Source organism: Quercus lobata, chromosome 3, assembly GCF_001633185.2.
Source record: "Quercus lobata isolate SW786 chromosome 3, ValleyOak3.0 Primary Assembly, whole genome shotgun sequence".
NCBI lineage: Eukaryota > Viridiplantae > Streptophyta > Magnoliopsida > Fagales > Fagaceae > Quercus > Quercus lobata.
The window spans coordinates 23,682,676-23,698,456 of NC_044906.1; the positions used below are offsets into that span (position 1 = coordinate 23,682,676).

At 32.9% G+C, this 15,781-nt stretch overlaps 2 protein-coding genes across 2 annotated transcripts; both read left to right on the forward strand.

The window, feature by feature from the left end:
• Positions 1 to 1,306: 1,306 nt before the first annotated feature.
• Positions 1,307 to 3,436, forward strand: LOC115980602 (putative disease resistance RPP13-like protein 3). The gene has a single exon (XM_031102833.1). It carries the CDS (start codon positions 1,307 to 1,309, stop codon positions 3,434 to 3,436), a length of 2,130 nt encoding a protein of 709 aa, XP_030958693.1.
• Positions 3,437 to 3,528: 92 nt separating this feature from the next.
• Positions 3,529 to 4,463, forward strand: LOC115979440 (disease resistance RPP8-like protein 3). The gene is made up of 2 exons (XM_031101487.1): positions 3,529 to 3,970; positions 4,228 to 4,463. The coding sequence occupies exons 1-2, from the start codon at positions 3,539 to 3,541 to the stop codon at positions 4,231 to 4,233; spliced, it is 438 nt and encodes a 145-aa protein (XP_030957347.1). The 5' UTR covers positions 3,529 to 3,538; the 3' UTR covers positions 4,234 to 4,463.
• Positions 4,464 to 15,781: the final 11,318 nt, after the last annotated feature.

The window sequence follows — 15,781 nt, forward strand, 5'->3', positions numbered from 1 at the left end:
CTAACATTGGAACGATGAAAGGTTTTAATTTTTTAATAAAAGCGAAAAAATTTCAGCCATTAGATTTAGAATTTTTTTTTCAGCTTCCAGCATGATGTGACATGCATTGTTAGGTGTATTAAATATTTTAAGTATTTTTAAGAGGAGTAATGCTCTGGCACAAATTATTTTACAACATTTTTACAAAATGTTGACGTGGCCAACTCCTTATTGGTTTTCATCTAGACCCACCATTAATATCATATTTTTATTTACCAATAATCACTTACCACATCAATAGTTTGTAAAATTTTTTGTAAAATAATTTTTATCTCTAGCTATTCTTTTAAGAGTAATGTAGTATCACAATATTTTACACAATTTTTTGCTATAATTTGACACATGGCAAAGTGTGAGTAATGAAAAAAAAAATTATGGGTCTACATCTCTACCACTCACATCTCGTCACGTGACAAATTGTGGAAAAATTTGTATAAAATGTTATGGTACTATTATTGCTCTAATTTTAATTAATATTTACAGTTAAGTATATAATAATTATTAAATAATTATTTCAATTTAAAATTATTAAATAATTTAAATAATTTATTTTATTTTATTTGAGTGTCTTTCTAATTCTTATATAATAATAATAATAATAATAATAATAATAATAATAATAATAATAATAATAATTATTATTATTATTATTACAAGTTTAACTAATCAATAAATAAATAAATAAATAAATAAATAGATATTATATTTAAATTTGCTTAGGATTTGATATTTCTTATTTGTCTTGTAAAAGTTATGATATGAAAATATATATTTGAAATATAGATATTTATATTTAATTGGATTATTTTAGTTAAATTTTCTATTAATATAATTATTAAATTACTTATGACGTCATTACGGTTTGACCCCGATTCGACCTCGATTCAACCTCAAAAACTTTGAACCTCTCTTTTTTACAGTTCAATGAACGGTTCGGGTCTGAAAATCTTGTATACATTAAGAAAAAAAGAAGATAATGTTTGATTTTTATTCCTTTTTTAAATAAATAATGTGCACATTTGAAACATAAAAGTGGAAGTGTAAAAATGGGTTTAAGAAAATAAAAGCACATTGTATTATAATAACATACTTGCCAATCGCTTATCCAAAAAAAAAAAAAAAAAAACCTGCCAATCGAATAGAAAAAATAATATGAGATTTATAAAGTCCGTTATTTCATATCAAAAGAGTAGTCCCTTGATCCAGAGACCACAGTTGCCAATTGTTATCTTGTGAGAAATTAATGGAGAAGAGACCGAGAGAAATCATGGCGGCTGAGGTCCCTACAACAATTTTATTAGATAAATTACAGAAGATGCTGCTAGTGCTTGCTGAGGAAAGATTTATCTTTCCAGGACTCAAAAGTCGAGTTGGTATTGCCGTCAACGAACTAAAACAGATTTTAAGTTTCATTGAATTAGAGATTCCCAGTAGCACTGCGTTGAAGGCTCCGTTTCTGCCCACTGTTCACTATGCAGACTACATCGCTGAAAGCTTCCTCCTAATGACACTACAAAGGAGACGAAAGGGTGTCACTAAATTTATTAAAACGCCATTAATGGCGTTTCCACCATGGACCCAGCTACTGTTCAGCTTGGAGATGAAGAAAGTCGTGAAAAGCTTCAGAGCTATATCTTGTGAATTTGCAAAGACCCTTGAACTGGCAAACAAGACCCATGATCTATCTATTCAAGTTTCAGCACTTGAAGAGGAATTGATTCATCTAGAGCCGGACATACTTGTTGGACGTGAAGATCTCGAAAAGGAGCTGGTAGCTCACCTGATCCACGACAATGAGCAAAGCCTCCGTGTGATTTCACTGGTTAGCAAAGAACCAATTGGCAAGACAGCTCTGGCAAGGAAAGTTTATGACAGACTAGACATTCGGCAGCATTTCCAGTGCCGTGTGTGGCTTCGTGTTCCCAGGGATTTAGAAGATCATGACCGTTTGCTTATCATAATCAAACAGATTCTACCACGCGATTTGAAGAACGTAGAGCTTATGGATGATACTCAACTAACTTATATGCTCTACAACATTCTAATGGAGCTCAAGTTTCTCATAGTCTTGGATGATGTCTGCTCAGTCGATGATTGGACCATGCTTGTACGTTCCTTTCCAGATACCGTGAATGGAAGCAGGGTCATTCTCACTACTCGTGACATTAATATAGCATCTGAAGTTGATCCATGGAGTTGTCCGCTGGAACTGAGTCCGTTAACTAATGAGCAGAGTTGGGAATTGTTCTTGAAGAAGGGGCGCATACAAGAAAATAGCTCAGACTTGAACAGCTTCAAGGATGAAATTTTGAGAATATGTGATGGTTTGCCTCCATCAATCATGCTGCTGGGAGGATTGTTGATAACCATGGAATCAAGTAAGTGGTCAAAAGTAACAAGAAGTGATCTAGCTCACTTTGGTGAAGATCTATCACCTCTCTTACATATTGTAGCTTTGAGCTATCATAGACTACCGTCTGTGTTAAAACCCTGTTTCCTTTATTTAACTCTCTTTCCTAAAGGGTATGAAATCCCAACACGGAGGTTGTTGCTACTGTGGCTTGCAGAGGGATTTGTTCAAATGTCACCTAAGGCAGGCAATGTCCCCGAAGATGTGGCCAAGAAATATTTAGAAGAACTCATCCGTAGAAATATGATTGAAATAGCAAGATGGAAGTCAGATGGAAGCCCCAAAACGTGTCGTTTGCCATTTTTTCTCTATGACGTCTTCTTGCCAAAAGCTGAGGATATAGGATTTCATCACATCCACCATTGCGGGTCAGGTTGTACATATGCAGATTCATCCGAGTCTTCTATTTGGAGGTTTGCAGATCAATTTGGCGTCAAGTCTATTTCGAAATCTCATATTGAACATTTGTGTTCCTATGTTTCTTTCGAAGGCCAGAAACGAGATATATCCAATAGAGAAATTGGTATGGTGCTTAACAAAATACTCAGTAAGGGAGGGTTTATCCTACTGAAGGGGCTTGATCTAGAGGGTGTCTACAAACCTTTGCTGCCTGAGAATCTTGGCAAGCTGCAGAACCTAAGGTACTTAGGCTTACGATGGACTTGTTTACACTCATGTCCAGTGTCTATCGGGGATCTACCCTGCTTGGAGACTTTAGATATGAAGTATACTAATATAACCACTTTGCCGAGTTCCATTTGGATGGCAAAGAACCTTCGGCATCTCTATATGAACGGGGTGTCAATTAAGAACCCATCAAAAGGGTCTTCCACCAGCCTTCAAACCTTAATGGGGCTCTATATTGGTTCTAACGACCTCACAATAAATTGCTTGGAAAGGTTCACAAGCCTTCGGAAATTGGGACTGACATTCCAATCAAAGTCAATGAATTGCATCTCAGTGATCTCACAACTTGGCAACCTTTGAAGCTTGAGGTTGAGATCAAGAGATCCATTTGGTCAACCTTCGGGCCTTAAATTGAGACCTCTACAGAAACATTCAACTCTCTCAAACTTATATTTGTTGGGAATGATAAAGGATGACATACTTCTCCTTCCTCAAAAGCTAAAAATCCTTACATTGTCTTTGTCGAGACTCAAAGAAGATCCAATGTCAGTGCTAGGGAAGCTTCCTTGGTTAAACACCCTAAGGCTTTTTGCTAGCTCTTATGTTGGGTCCAAAATGACTTGTCCTGCTCTTCAGCACTTTCCTATACTCCGTGTCTTGAAATTGTGGAGTCCAGAGGAACTAAAGGAGTGTACAGTGGAACAAGGTGCCATGCCCCAACTTGTAGAATTAGAAATTAGAGGTTGCGAAAAACTGGAGAAGACAGACGGATTAGAGCATCTGCCTGCCCTGAAGGAATTGATTTTAACAAACATGACGGAAGATTTTGTGGCAGATGTTAGAAGAAGGTTGGGCAGAGACAAATTAATCAGTAGGACTCTTCCTACCTCGCATGTAAGTTTTCTTCTGTATCAATATTCTGCAACTGCTATAATTCCATCTTCAACAATACGTTTATTTGCCATTTCTTTTTCTTTTCTTTTCACTTTTGGGCTCATTTCTATTTAAAACATGTGAAAGACCAGGCGCGGGATCAAAATCATTCGATATTTGCTTCTATCCTTTCTTTCTGTCCAAAAAAAAAAAAAAATCATTGAAATAATACTGAAGATACATAGCGGCTTCTAAGTAAATTGATGTTTTTAATGTAGAATTAGAGCTTGTGGAGGCGGGATTCTGGGACAGAATAAAGTCTTTGGAGTGCTTGACTGACAGGAGTTATTCTGCTGCAAAATTTTGCAGTATGCTGTATCACCATGTAATTACGTATGTTTAGCTTTTTTTAGATAATGTTTAGATATGTGTCTGGTCCATTTTTAAAGTTTTGAATGAAGTGCTTTCTTGTAAAAAAAAATGAAATTTATTGAAAAAGAGATATTGAGATATTGTCCTGCCATACCAGAATAATGGTCAAGGCTTCTGCATTTATAATTTTATGTTCACCTCGATTACATTTAAAGATACTAGACTCTGAACTTAAATTACAAGATAAATGGAGACAAACAAGATATGGATAAACAGATTGTTAGGGCCATTCTAGCGGAGGTTTTGTGCAGAACAGATTTATATGGGGATTCAAAATAGTAAGTTAGGAACGGGTTGAAAGAAATAAGGAAAGTAGCATCTCGAGTTTTTAAAACTCGAGATCCATATTAGAACTCGAGTGCTAAAGACTCGCGTTTCGAGTGGAAAAATGCCACATAGATCTCGAGTCTTTAAGACTCGAGTTTTATGCAAAAAAATTTCACCTATAGTGGCGTTTTTAAGCCTTCCAGTGACGTTTTAAAGCCCTATAGCGGCGTTTTCCTGCAAAAATTTTTTTTGTAAGTACCAGGTTTAAGGAGTCCTATAGTGGCGTTTTTAATCCCTATAGTGACGTTTTAAAGCCATATAGCGGCGTTTTTTACAATTTATGGAAATCGAGTCTTTAAAACTCGATTTTCAGGTCAATTTTTTTTCTCATATTGAGACTTAAAAACTCGAGTTCCAAGATGGAACTCGAGTTTTAGATACTCGAGTTTTAGATACTCGAGATGTTATTTTTCAAAATTGTTTTGAAACTTGACAATTAACTAAATTTTTTAATATTTATTGTTATTTAAAAAAAAAATTCCATTCTAGCGTTGGCTAATCTTTTCCTTAACCAACTAAAACGCAATTAAAATCCTAACATTTTGATGCAATAATAGAAACCCAATTCCAATTAAGTCATACAAAACAAAACCATCAATCCAAAATGCGACAAAGACTTTTTTTATTTATAATTTCTAAATAATTGATCTTCAACTAGAAGGAAGAAACAAAAGGTTAATTCTAAATTTCCTCGCTTGCCCATCAACGCATCCAATCCATACCCACACTGTGGACGCTCGTAGAAACTATTGATAGGAAAAGAAGTGGAATCAATCCCAACATTAGAGTAAAGGTCATCACCATACCGGCCCATCAAGCCACAAGGACAAGATCGTGACGCTGATCCTAAAATGTAGAGAACAAGTAGACTATAACCCTAAAACGTAAGAACCAAATAGTAATTTAGCCAATCTTCTACTATAGAATAATTAATTTAGAATAATTATCTCTTAACTATTAAACATATGCTGGATCCCGGATCAAGAACACACAATTCTTGAATTACAACAAATATTCATCATATAAGGGTGGATTCCAAGGATAACAACAATACAAGATCTCAACAAGTAGGTATTTACATCCTATAGGAGTTTCAGCTGTCATTTAAATCATGCATTGCAATTAATAATACAGTGCCAAAGATCTTACTACCCCGATCGTGACAAAACAAAGCAACATGATATTTTCCAGCTACAATAGCTAGGCAACATGACACATCATTTTCAGCCAAACTTTCTTAATCATTTCCCACGTGAGCCATGTCTCATTTTAATTTGTATTTAATGCTGATTTAAGCTTACGCGCATAGAATATCACCAAAATACTTTTGTCCCTATCTTTGGCAGTAAGCAAGTCCTTGGCTTTCATCCCTTTTATCATATCCAAAGATTCCTCTTGTGTAACTGGTTTGGACAGCTGTTCTTCCATGAATTCCCTAGGTCCCACATAAATGTCCCGAAACTTGATGTGTCCTGACCCAATTGGTAATATTATAAGGCTGCTTGACTAGAAGATAAAGCATATATCTCGACAGGGACTTGCAAATTTTTATTTTGTGATACTCTGGCCTACAAGCGTGTTTATCTTCATAACAACAAAGTTCATCAAAAAAATATCTTCATGACAACAAATCTCAGTAGCAAATATCTATAGCAAGGTGTCAGATATCATTTCGATTAAACTTTTGAATCGTTCGGCCTAGTGACGGAGCTATCATTGGACTAGGGGGCAATGTTCCCCAATTTTTTTTAAAATATTATATATATATATATATATTAATTTTAGTAATTTTATTCTATAAAATTATATTTTATTTACCTCAAATAATATCATTAGTTATTTTAAGCGTAATGATATACTCATAAATTTTTTTAAAGTATTTTTACAAACTATTTTGGTAACAAATTTTTATTAGTTCGCATAATAGGTCCATCACTCATATAATTTTTTTACTTACCAAAAATCATTTATCATATAATTTATAAAAAAGCTTGTAGCTCTAGGCTCTAGCATTTTCCTCCTTTTAGTGACTATAAAAAAATATATAGATCTAAAATTTAAAACAAAATATACAAGTAAAAAAAAAAAAAAAAAAGGCTCTACAACAAAAATTGCCAATAGTAAAATTAAAAAAAAAAAGCTCAATTAACCAACACACCCAATAGTAAAACCGCTCATCCTAACTCAAGGTTCTGGTCCATCCTGGTTCGGCCTCCCCTTAAGCGAAGAAATTCTTTAGAATTTGACTATCTTCCAGTAGAATCTTACATGTTCTAAATTTCTGGAAAACTTTATTCTAATTCAGTGACTTCATAAACTTGTTTGTCTACGCAGCGAGCAATGAAGATCTTACCACATGAACAAAATCTTGCAGATCACGTTATTCAGCTCCAGTGATTTACTGATTACTAGTTTGTTCAGTACCCCTCAGGCTAGAGGTTCTTACCACATGACCAAAGCAATGTTTCAGATCACCTTATGCTTCTCCAGTGACGTACTCCATTACTTCTTGGTCCAGCAGCACGCATTGAAGTTACATAATATCTATATTAAATTTTAGGCAAAGTTAAAAACGTGCTATTTATAATTTAACCTTAAATCTTCTAGGTAAAAATATTGTTTTGGTTCTTATATTTTATAGTTATAGTTAATTTGGTCACTACATTTTGGTAATGGTAAATTTGGTCTATGTTATTTTCATTTTGTAGTCAATTTGATCTCTATTGTTAACTTATTAACGGAAAAACCTACGTGGCAAAATTGACACACTTATGGTCCGTTTGGATTGAGGTGAGAAAGGGAGAGTAGAGTAAAATTTGTCCAAAATTAACTTATTTAGAGCAACTTTATTCTACTTCCCACCAATCTCCCCCCTCTCAATCCAAGTAGGCCATCAAAGTTAACATGGCCACTAGGATAAGAGAAGTTTTACATTTATAACATTTTTACGATATTTTTCACAACAAATTATAGGTACACTACAAAAAACGCCCTTATAGCCGCATTTGTTATAAATGCAGCTAAAATTATGAACCTATAGCCGCGTTTTATAAAATGCAGCTAAAGGGCAGTTTTGTAGCCGCATTGTTAGTGTTTGCAGTGGCGTTTAATCGGGTAGGCCTTATGGCTGTGTTTGAAAAACACGGCTATAAGTCCAGCTTTTTTTTTATTATTTATTATTATTTTTTAAAAGAAGTCCTACAGCCACGTTTAGAAAATGCGACCATAGGTACACTTAAAACCGCGTTTTGCAAAAACGCGACTATAGTGTTGCCTGTAGCTGCGTGTTTTAAAAAGGGCCTATAGCCGCATTTTTAAAACGCGGCTATAGCCTGCCTACGGTCTCTCACCTTCTCTCTCACTCTCTCCCTTTGACTCCCAAACCCTCACCGCCGATCCACCCCTCCCTACCACCAATCCTCCTCACCATGGCCGAAGCCTTCACTCTATCTCACACCCAAGCCTCTAGTTATCACTCTCTAATCACAATCTAAAAAATCTTGGACTCAAAGAGAGAGAGAGCCTCAAAACAACGCACATTCCATTCAAGATTCAACACACATGGAAGACCAAGCCCAGGTAATGGTAACTACCACCACCACTGATTATAGAGCATTATAGTTTTCCTTAATTTTTTAAACTTCAATTTTATCTTTTTGTTTTTGTTTATTTTTATTTTTATTTTGTCTTTTCTTTTATAAAATATGAGTAAGGATTTGAAATTGAAAAAAAAAAAAATTTGTGCGCGTTTGTGTTGGGTTGTAGAATATGGATGCGTTGAAGAAAGCTTATGTGGTGGCACATGTAACGCAGCTATAGACAAAGACCTTCTAGGAGGCTTTAGCCGCGTTTATAAAATGTAGCCAAATGGTACCTACAGTCGCACTTTTAAAAACCCAGCTATAGGTCTCAGCCTATAGCCGCGTGTTTTTAAACGCGGCTATAGACCTGTTGGATCTATAATCGCAAAGAATAGGCTGTGTGCGTAAACGCGGCTATAGAAAACGCAGCTATAGCCATTTTTTTAAATGCGGCTAAAACCCTCATTTTTTGTAGTGGTAGTAAGTTGTTTCTAATTTGAATTGAATTTAATATTTAATTTAGTTTTTTTCCTACTTATAAAAACCAATAACAGCCTGCCACTTAGGTTTTGTTGTGAAAATATCATAGACCATTTCTCCTAAAATAACAATAAAACTTTTTTGTTGATATTAAAAAAATTCTGGCATCTGAATAAAATAATTATTTCTCAATTTAAAAAAATTAAAAACCAAAAAAATATATGAATTCAAATATGAGAACACCCATATTTTGAACAAGAACTGAAGAACATAAACCCATAATAATCAAATCCACGATGCTCAACCATGTTCAACCTTTAACCCACTAAAATGCAATTAAAATCCCAACATTTTGATGTAATAATAGAAACCCAGTTCCAATTATTTCATATGAACAAAACCTACAATCCAAAATGCAACAAAGAATTATTATCATTATTATTTGTATTTTTACAATTTCTAAATAATTGATCTTCTACTAGAAGGAAGAAGGAAGAAACAAAAGGTTAATTCTAAATTTCCTCACTTGCCCATTAACGCATCCAATCCACACCCACACTGTGGACACTCGTAGAAATTATCAATAGGAAAATAAGCGGAATCAATCCCAACAGAGAAGTAAAGGTCATCACCATTCCTGCCCACCATTGTTGACGATGTCGAGCCACAAGAACAAGATCTTGGTGTTGATCCCATTGAGGCTGGTGGATTTGTTCTTTGAGATGTAGCCTGTGATAGGCGACTTGTATTTCAAATTGTAGTAACCATGGGCAGAGAAAGGCTTTGAATTTGCATCCAATTCAGTCTAGTTCTTAGCCTAAGCCGTTTGGATATTATTAATGGATGTTGATTTCGTTTAATTTTTCTTGGTTGATGTTATTCTTGGTTCATCTTCAAGATCCATCTGTCCCCAAGATATGAATTATTGTATTTTTTGGTTTTTAAATTTTTTTCCAAAAAATATTGATTAGTAAATTTAAAAAAAAAAAAATTTAGATGGTGACATTTTTTTTAAAGTTAATAAAAAATTTTAATATTATTTTAGTAGCCACTTAAGTTCTAAGTATGTCAACAATGTACATTGTTTGCAACATATACATTTTCCGTTAGTGAATTAACAGTTTAATGGTAGAACTTAAGTGAAATAATAAATACTATAGGAAGACTTAAAAAAAAAAAAAAGAATTTGGTATGCATCTAACTAAAAGTTTTTGTAGTCCTCTCTAGTTTCTACTGTGGGATACCAAAATTATTTTTGCATCATAGATTTTATGCCAAATATTTGTGGCTAAAATCCTCTAAATTGTTTAGATTTTCAAAAAGGACAAATGCTATTAGAATCTATTATCGCAGTATCTCAATTGTTTGTCAATATTTGAACTTATGATCATCTTTATGCTTATGATGGACCTACCACTTTCATGCATTTGTGTAAAAAAAACAAAAAAACAAAAAAAACTGCTATTCAAAGGCACATAAACAGTTTGATCCAACTTATTGTGAATTTCTTAATTGGTTGTTGAAGCATATCAAAAGTCGTTAACAAATTAGTTTTCATATCTAGTACCATAGCATCACAAATGACTCAAAATTTAATATGAATATAATTGAATACAATATGACTATTGGTGACTATGCCATATCACTTAGTATTTGAATTTTTCTTTAACATAGAAAATTCTTGAGTACTCTTGGAGTATAGTAAAATGGTGTTCCCTCTTCTTACATTCATGATGAATTCCACTATGCATTTAATGAGTGGAACTACCATAAATGTGAGATAAGAGAGCACTATTCGTCGTCCTTTGGGAGTACCTAAGAACCTGTAACATAGCAAGAGAAGCACTCGTTATCTTAGTAGACAATCCTTCTAATGTGTAGCCCAATGGTAAGATTGAATATTATCTTCAATTTGTGGAATCCTAATATAGCAATCAAAATGTGTGTGTGTGTGTGTGTGAGTGAGTGAGAGAGAGAGAGAAAATAGAGTAGTGGGACTGTTGAGGATAGACTGTAGATTTCCTTTTTATTTTAATTTTTAGAGTGATTATATATTTTCCTTGACCATACATCTCAATTTGTTTACACAGAAGAGCTGAATTAAGACTTGAAAAATGAGTAGGAATGTTGGTTTGGTTAGATAGGATTAGTGAATCCGAATTGCAAACCATTGTTTATAAAGAAATTGAAGAGTGCGCGTAGTCTGAAGGGAAGCTTGTATAGAGGAAGAGAGCTTCTAAGTGAGTCAAGGTCTTGGCTTTCAAGTTTCATCTATGCGGGGGAGAGGAGAAAGAGAGTTTGTAAGTGAGTTAGGGTCTAGGATTTCATCTAAACATGGGAAATGATCGTACTTAGGTCATAATATGTAAGAGAATAAGTGGGTTTGGGTTTTTCATTAGATTTGCTTTAATTTTTAACAACATCCCATCATCTAATTTAATCTAATACTATATATAAAAGCAGAAGTCTTTCCCTGCAATTAAGGAGGTGCTGCCACGTTAGGGAAAAAGACCACTTAAAAAACAACCATGTATACAATTTATTCTTTAAAATACTGTACTGTGCATTTGGAAGACTCACTTTGATCAAACATATATCTATAAAAACACCAAGCTGCTTATCCAAAAAAAAAAAAAAAAAAAAAAACGCAAACCTTAAAACGCAATCGCCATATTTTCCAATCGAAAGTTCAAACTCACTCTGACTTCCACCTTTTCGCTGCAACTCCATAAACACACAGATCAGAATACCATGTTCTAGAGCAACAAGCATACGAAAAAAGAAAATCCAAATGGAAGTGAAAAAAAAAAAAAAAAACTTTGTTCATCTTCTGCAACAATGAAAATTGAAAAACTTTGTTTGTCCTCTGCAACAACAGATGATTCAAAATTGATTCAGAAGATAATTCAGAAGGTAGGGATGTTTTTTCTTTCTCCCTTTTTTGGTTTTCTATTCAATTACCGTTTCTAGGGTTTTGAAAATTATTGTAGAGTGTAGATAACAAAGATTTTGTTAAATACTGTTTTGCCGCACTACTCAATTAAGGTTTAAGGTCTGGCTACATTCCAATTTATTTTTACAATTTCTTGAGTTCTGTTTGTTTGATTGTTGTATTGATTAATTTTTTTTTTTGTTCAATTCAATATATTCGCTTTTGTTATTTTTATAGATTATGAAAATTACAAAAAAGATTGGTTAAGTTTTGGGCATTCACTATAAATCAACAAAATTATTAATTTTATGTTCCAATTTTGTTTTAGGCCCTTTTGATGTCATTTTTCCTGTGATGAATGTTTTGTTCATTCTGTTATGCATGTTCAATTTTTGGTTTTTTTTGTTAGTTTTGTTATATTTTCATGGTGAGATTTAAGTTTTGTTGTAATTGGTTTTTTTTTTTTTAAATGGTTTTATGTGTTGTTAAATCCATAAATTAGACTAATAAGACTTTGGTTCTATGCCCTCCGATTTGCAAATGTTGGGTTAAAATTATATGAAAAATCTAATTGTGTTACCAGTGTTCTCAAAAAGTTCTATTGCATATGACTAATTGTAGTAGTTAACAACATTCTACGCAATTTTTATATATTTAGATTATTGCATCAATCTTGCTGCTAGAGTTTAAATTGGTGAATGGTCATTGCTTAATACTGCCAAGTAGAATAGATTTGGCACTTAAGTTTTTGCTATAGGGAATTTTAGACTTTGGTCTATGTTATTTAACCTGACTTATGGTCATCTTTTTCTATATCTCACAAATGACATATTTTTCTTTGAAGTGATTGGCATTATTAAAACAAAGGTTGGAATTTCAGGAAAATTGGAAACATGTTAGAAAATTTTCCTTCCTATTTCAATTCTGCATTTACATACTTTAATATTTACACTAATTTTTAGGCATTGTATTTCATAATCTTCAATTGATTATTTGTTGTCTTAGTGTATTGTTCAATCAAAATGCAGAATTTAAGTTTTGGGGCCATCAAAGCTGTTGGTCAACATTCTGTACTCATGGGTCTATTTATGGAATTTATTAATTTGGTTATAACAGCAAATTTTCTGATAAAATTTAATTAAATCTAAAATTACATGATCTTTTGGTGTTACATGATATATGTTCGATAAAATTCCATTAAAATTTGATATGTAATCTTCTCATTAGATTTTTTCCCTCATCATGATAAAAATCTAAGCAGTTATACTATGGCTATTTAAAATCAAATTTTAATGGAAATGAATAATTTGGTTATAAATATGGAGATTAACCCAAATACTCAAAAGAAAACTAATTTTAGACAGAACATAAGAAGAGGAAGAAGATTAAACCAATTCTAGGCAGAACATAATTTTGTTTAGGGTTTTTTGTTTTGGTAGTAGAGATTGAAATGGTGTCACCTCGCAGTAAACTCTTCATCTACTCCTACACAATAACGGGTTCTTTACAAATACAATTTCTTTGTTATAGTCAACTACAATATTTGAATGGCTGAATTTTTTATGCCAAAGTAAGAGATTATATTAAGTTTCTAGAGTTAGTGCATCAAATTAAATATATACTGTAATTTTTTAGTAAAATAATTTGTAAATGGCTGGCATAGCAATTTAAAATGTGAATATTTGATGCGAGATTCAATTTGATGTATACTTTTTGTTGTTAGTTCTATTATGTGTGTTTAATTTTTGGTCTTTTGGTTATGTAAAGGACTCAGTGTCGAGATTTGCCTTTCTTATTGTCGGCTCTTTTATGGTTTTGTATGGAGCATTAATTTTTGTTGTTTTTGGTTCTATAAATCAGATTCAGAAAACTTTTGTTTTGTGCCTCTTGATTTGAATGCATTGTTAGAGTTTTGATCTCATGATGGGTTAAAGTTATATGAAAAACTTAGCCAGTGTTCTTAGAAGTTCTAGGATGTGAAAAAAAAAAACCTACAATAGAGATAAACAAGGTAAAGCTGCCTGTGGGTAGAATCTAAGGTTACCTTTTTGGCATATGATTAAATTCTCTTAGGCTGTTAAGATTTTTGACCAATTACAGTCAAATTTCAATCTGAATAATTGCAATTGTTAACTTATTTATGCAATTTTTATCTATTCAAGATTATTACATTAAACTTAGGCATTTATATCCCATTGTGGATTTCCATAGCAGGTATGTAAGCAGGGACGAAACCACGTTCAGACAGAGGGGGGCTGTGCCCCCCCCCCCCCCCCCCAAATTTTTTTTAAAATATTAAATAGTAAATATATATTTGAGATTTTAGGAAATAAGTCCATGAGTTTCTCAAAAAAAGCAAGAAAATAAGCCCATGAAAAATTATATTTGCCCCCCTCGACTTCGAATCCTAGTTCTGTCCCTGTATGTAAGTGATTCTACTGCTAACTTTGAGCTTTAATATTTTTGGACTTCAATGGGACTGCTAGTTGGAATCTAACATAAGTTTTCATTTTTAATGTTCGGAGGCATGAGGGGTACTTTTAGAAATGTGATCATGCACTTGAATTTATTGTGTATATGCTGATTTTATTGCTTTTTTTATTGTTCAATTCTTAGATTCTGACATAATTAAAAAAAGCAAAATGTGGCACTGGTATGAAACCATGAATATTGGCACACCTTTAGGGTTTGTAAGTTGGAAACTCGGATTACAAACCATGCGCATGTTACAGTCTTTAGCAGCCCCAAAAAAAGAAGAGATAGGTTATTCTTATTTTTTATTTAATTCATGTAAACTACATGTCTAGCCTACTGTATTTGCTGCAGAATACGAGTTTGGGTGTTGGTCCATTTCTTGAAGTCAGTGCATGGGGTTGTCTTGATCTAACTCATTGTAAATGTCAGATCCTTAAGTTCATGAATTACAATTCATAAGTCACCAAATACAAAATATATTTTTAATGTTGTCCTAGAACTCACTCATTCATGGTTGATTATAATTTAAAATGCGGTTTCCTTCATACTAATGATCCATTATCAATCACATGACCATATATACATGGCTGTGGAACTTGATGAATCGATAATGAATGTGTCTTTCTAATTGTTTTAATGGTAAGCTTTTGATACCATTTATTGATATTTGGTTGTGTTATGGTTGGACTAATCTTTCTAATAGTTAGTGCATCTTGAAAATTAATTGATTAGCTTTCTACGACATGTGAGAGTTGGTCATGGTATTAATTCTTTGTAGTTATAGTTCTTTTATTGACAAGCTTTGGTTTCAAATTAAAAATTTAGTTTAAATTAAGGCAAAGAAGAAGATGTTTTTAATAGTAGGCCATTTAGCATTTACCATGAATTCTAGACAAGCATTGTTTAAAACATATACCTTTCTAAATCAGAAATACCTAGAACTTACGGTCAACAAAATTGCAAAAATTTTCAACTTTTATTTTCATTAGGGGTGAATAAGGTGAATTAGATTTGGTCAGATGTATTTGAAAGTACACTAAAAATAAGCTAAATGATTTAAATTCTTATATCATTCATTCATTCTTGCATTACATTTGTTTTTTTTTTCCCCTTATTTAATTATTGGTGACTTTAGGGGTCCAAAATTGAGGTAGATTTCATGTATATGTTTTCAGTTTTGATACAAGGCTCACTTTATGGGTATGTTTACTACATGCAAAGGTTTTTGATTTTTCAATTAATTTCATGGCTGTTAAGTATTGATGAGAAAATTAGATTTGTATTCTAGATTTGGCAGTGAACACCCTTTCCATATTTGATGTTACAAAGATTGTTTCCTCATTTGATTGGGCAGTGAAGACCCTTTCTGCATTTGATGTTACAAAGATCGCATCTTAATTTATTGAGAGCCATGAGTTTTTTTTAATGTGCACAAATACTAAATTTTTCTCTTTTGGCAGAAGATCAGTAAGATCTAATACATTTGGTAATGCCAAAAACATAGCTTGATTAGGTAGAAGTGCAATTAATCCATTAAAAATGGTTTTGCATGTGTCCTTATGACATCTCCAGTAGAGGCTTTTTATTCATGTATGGACTCTATGG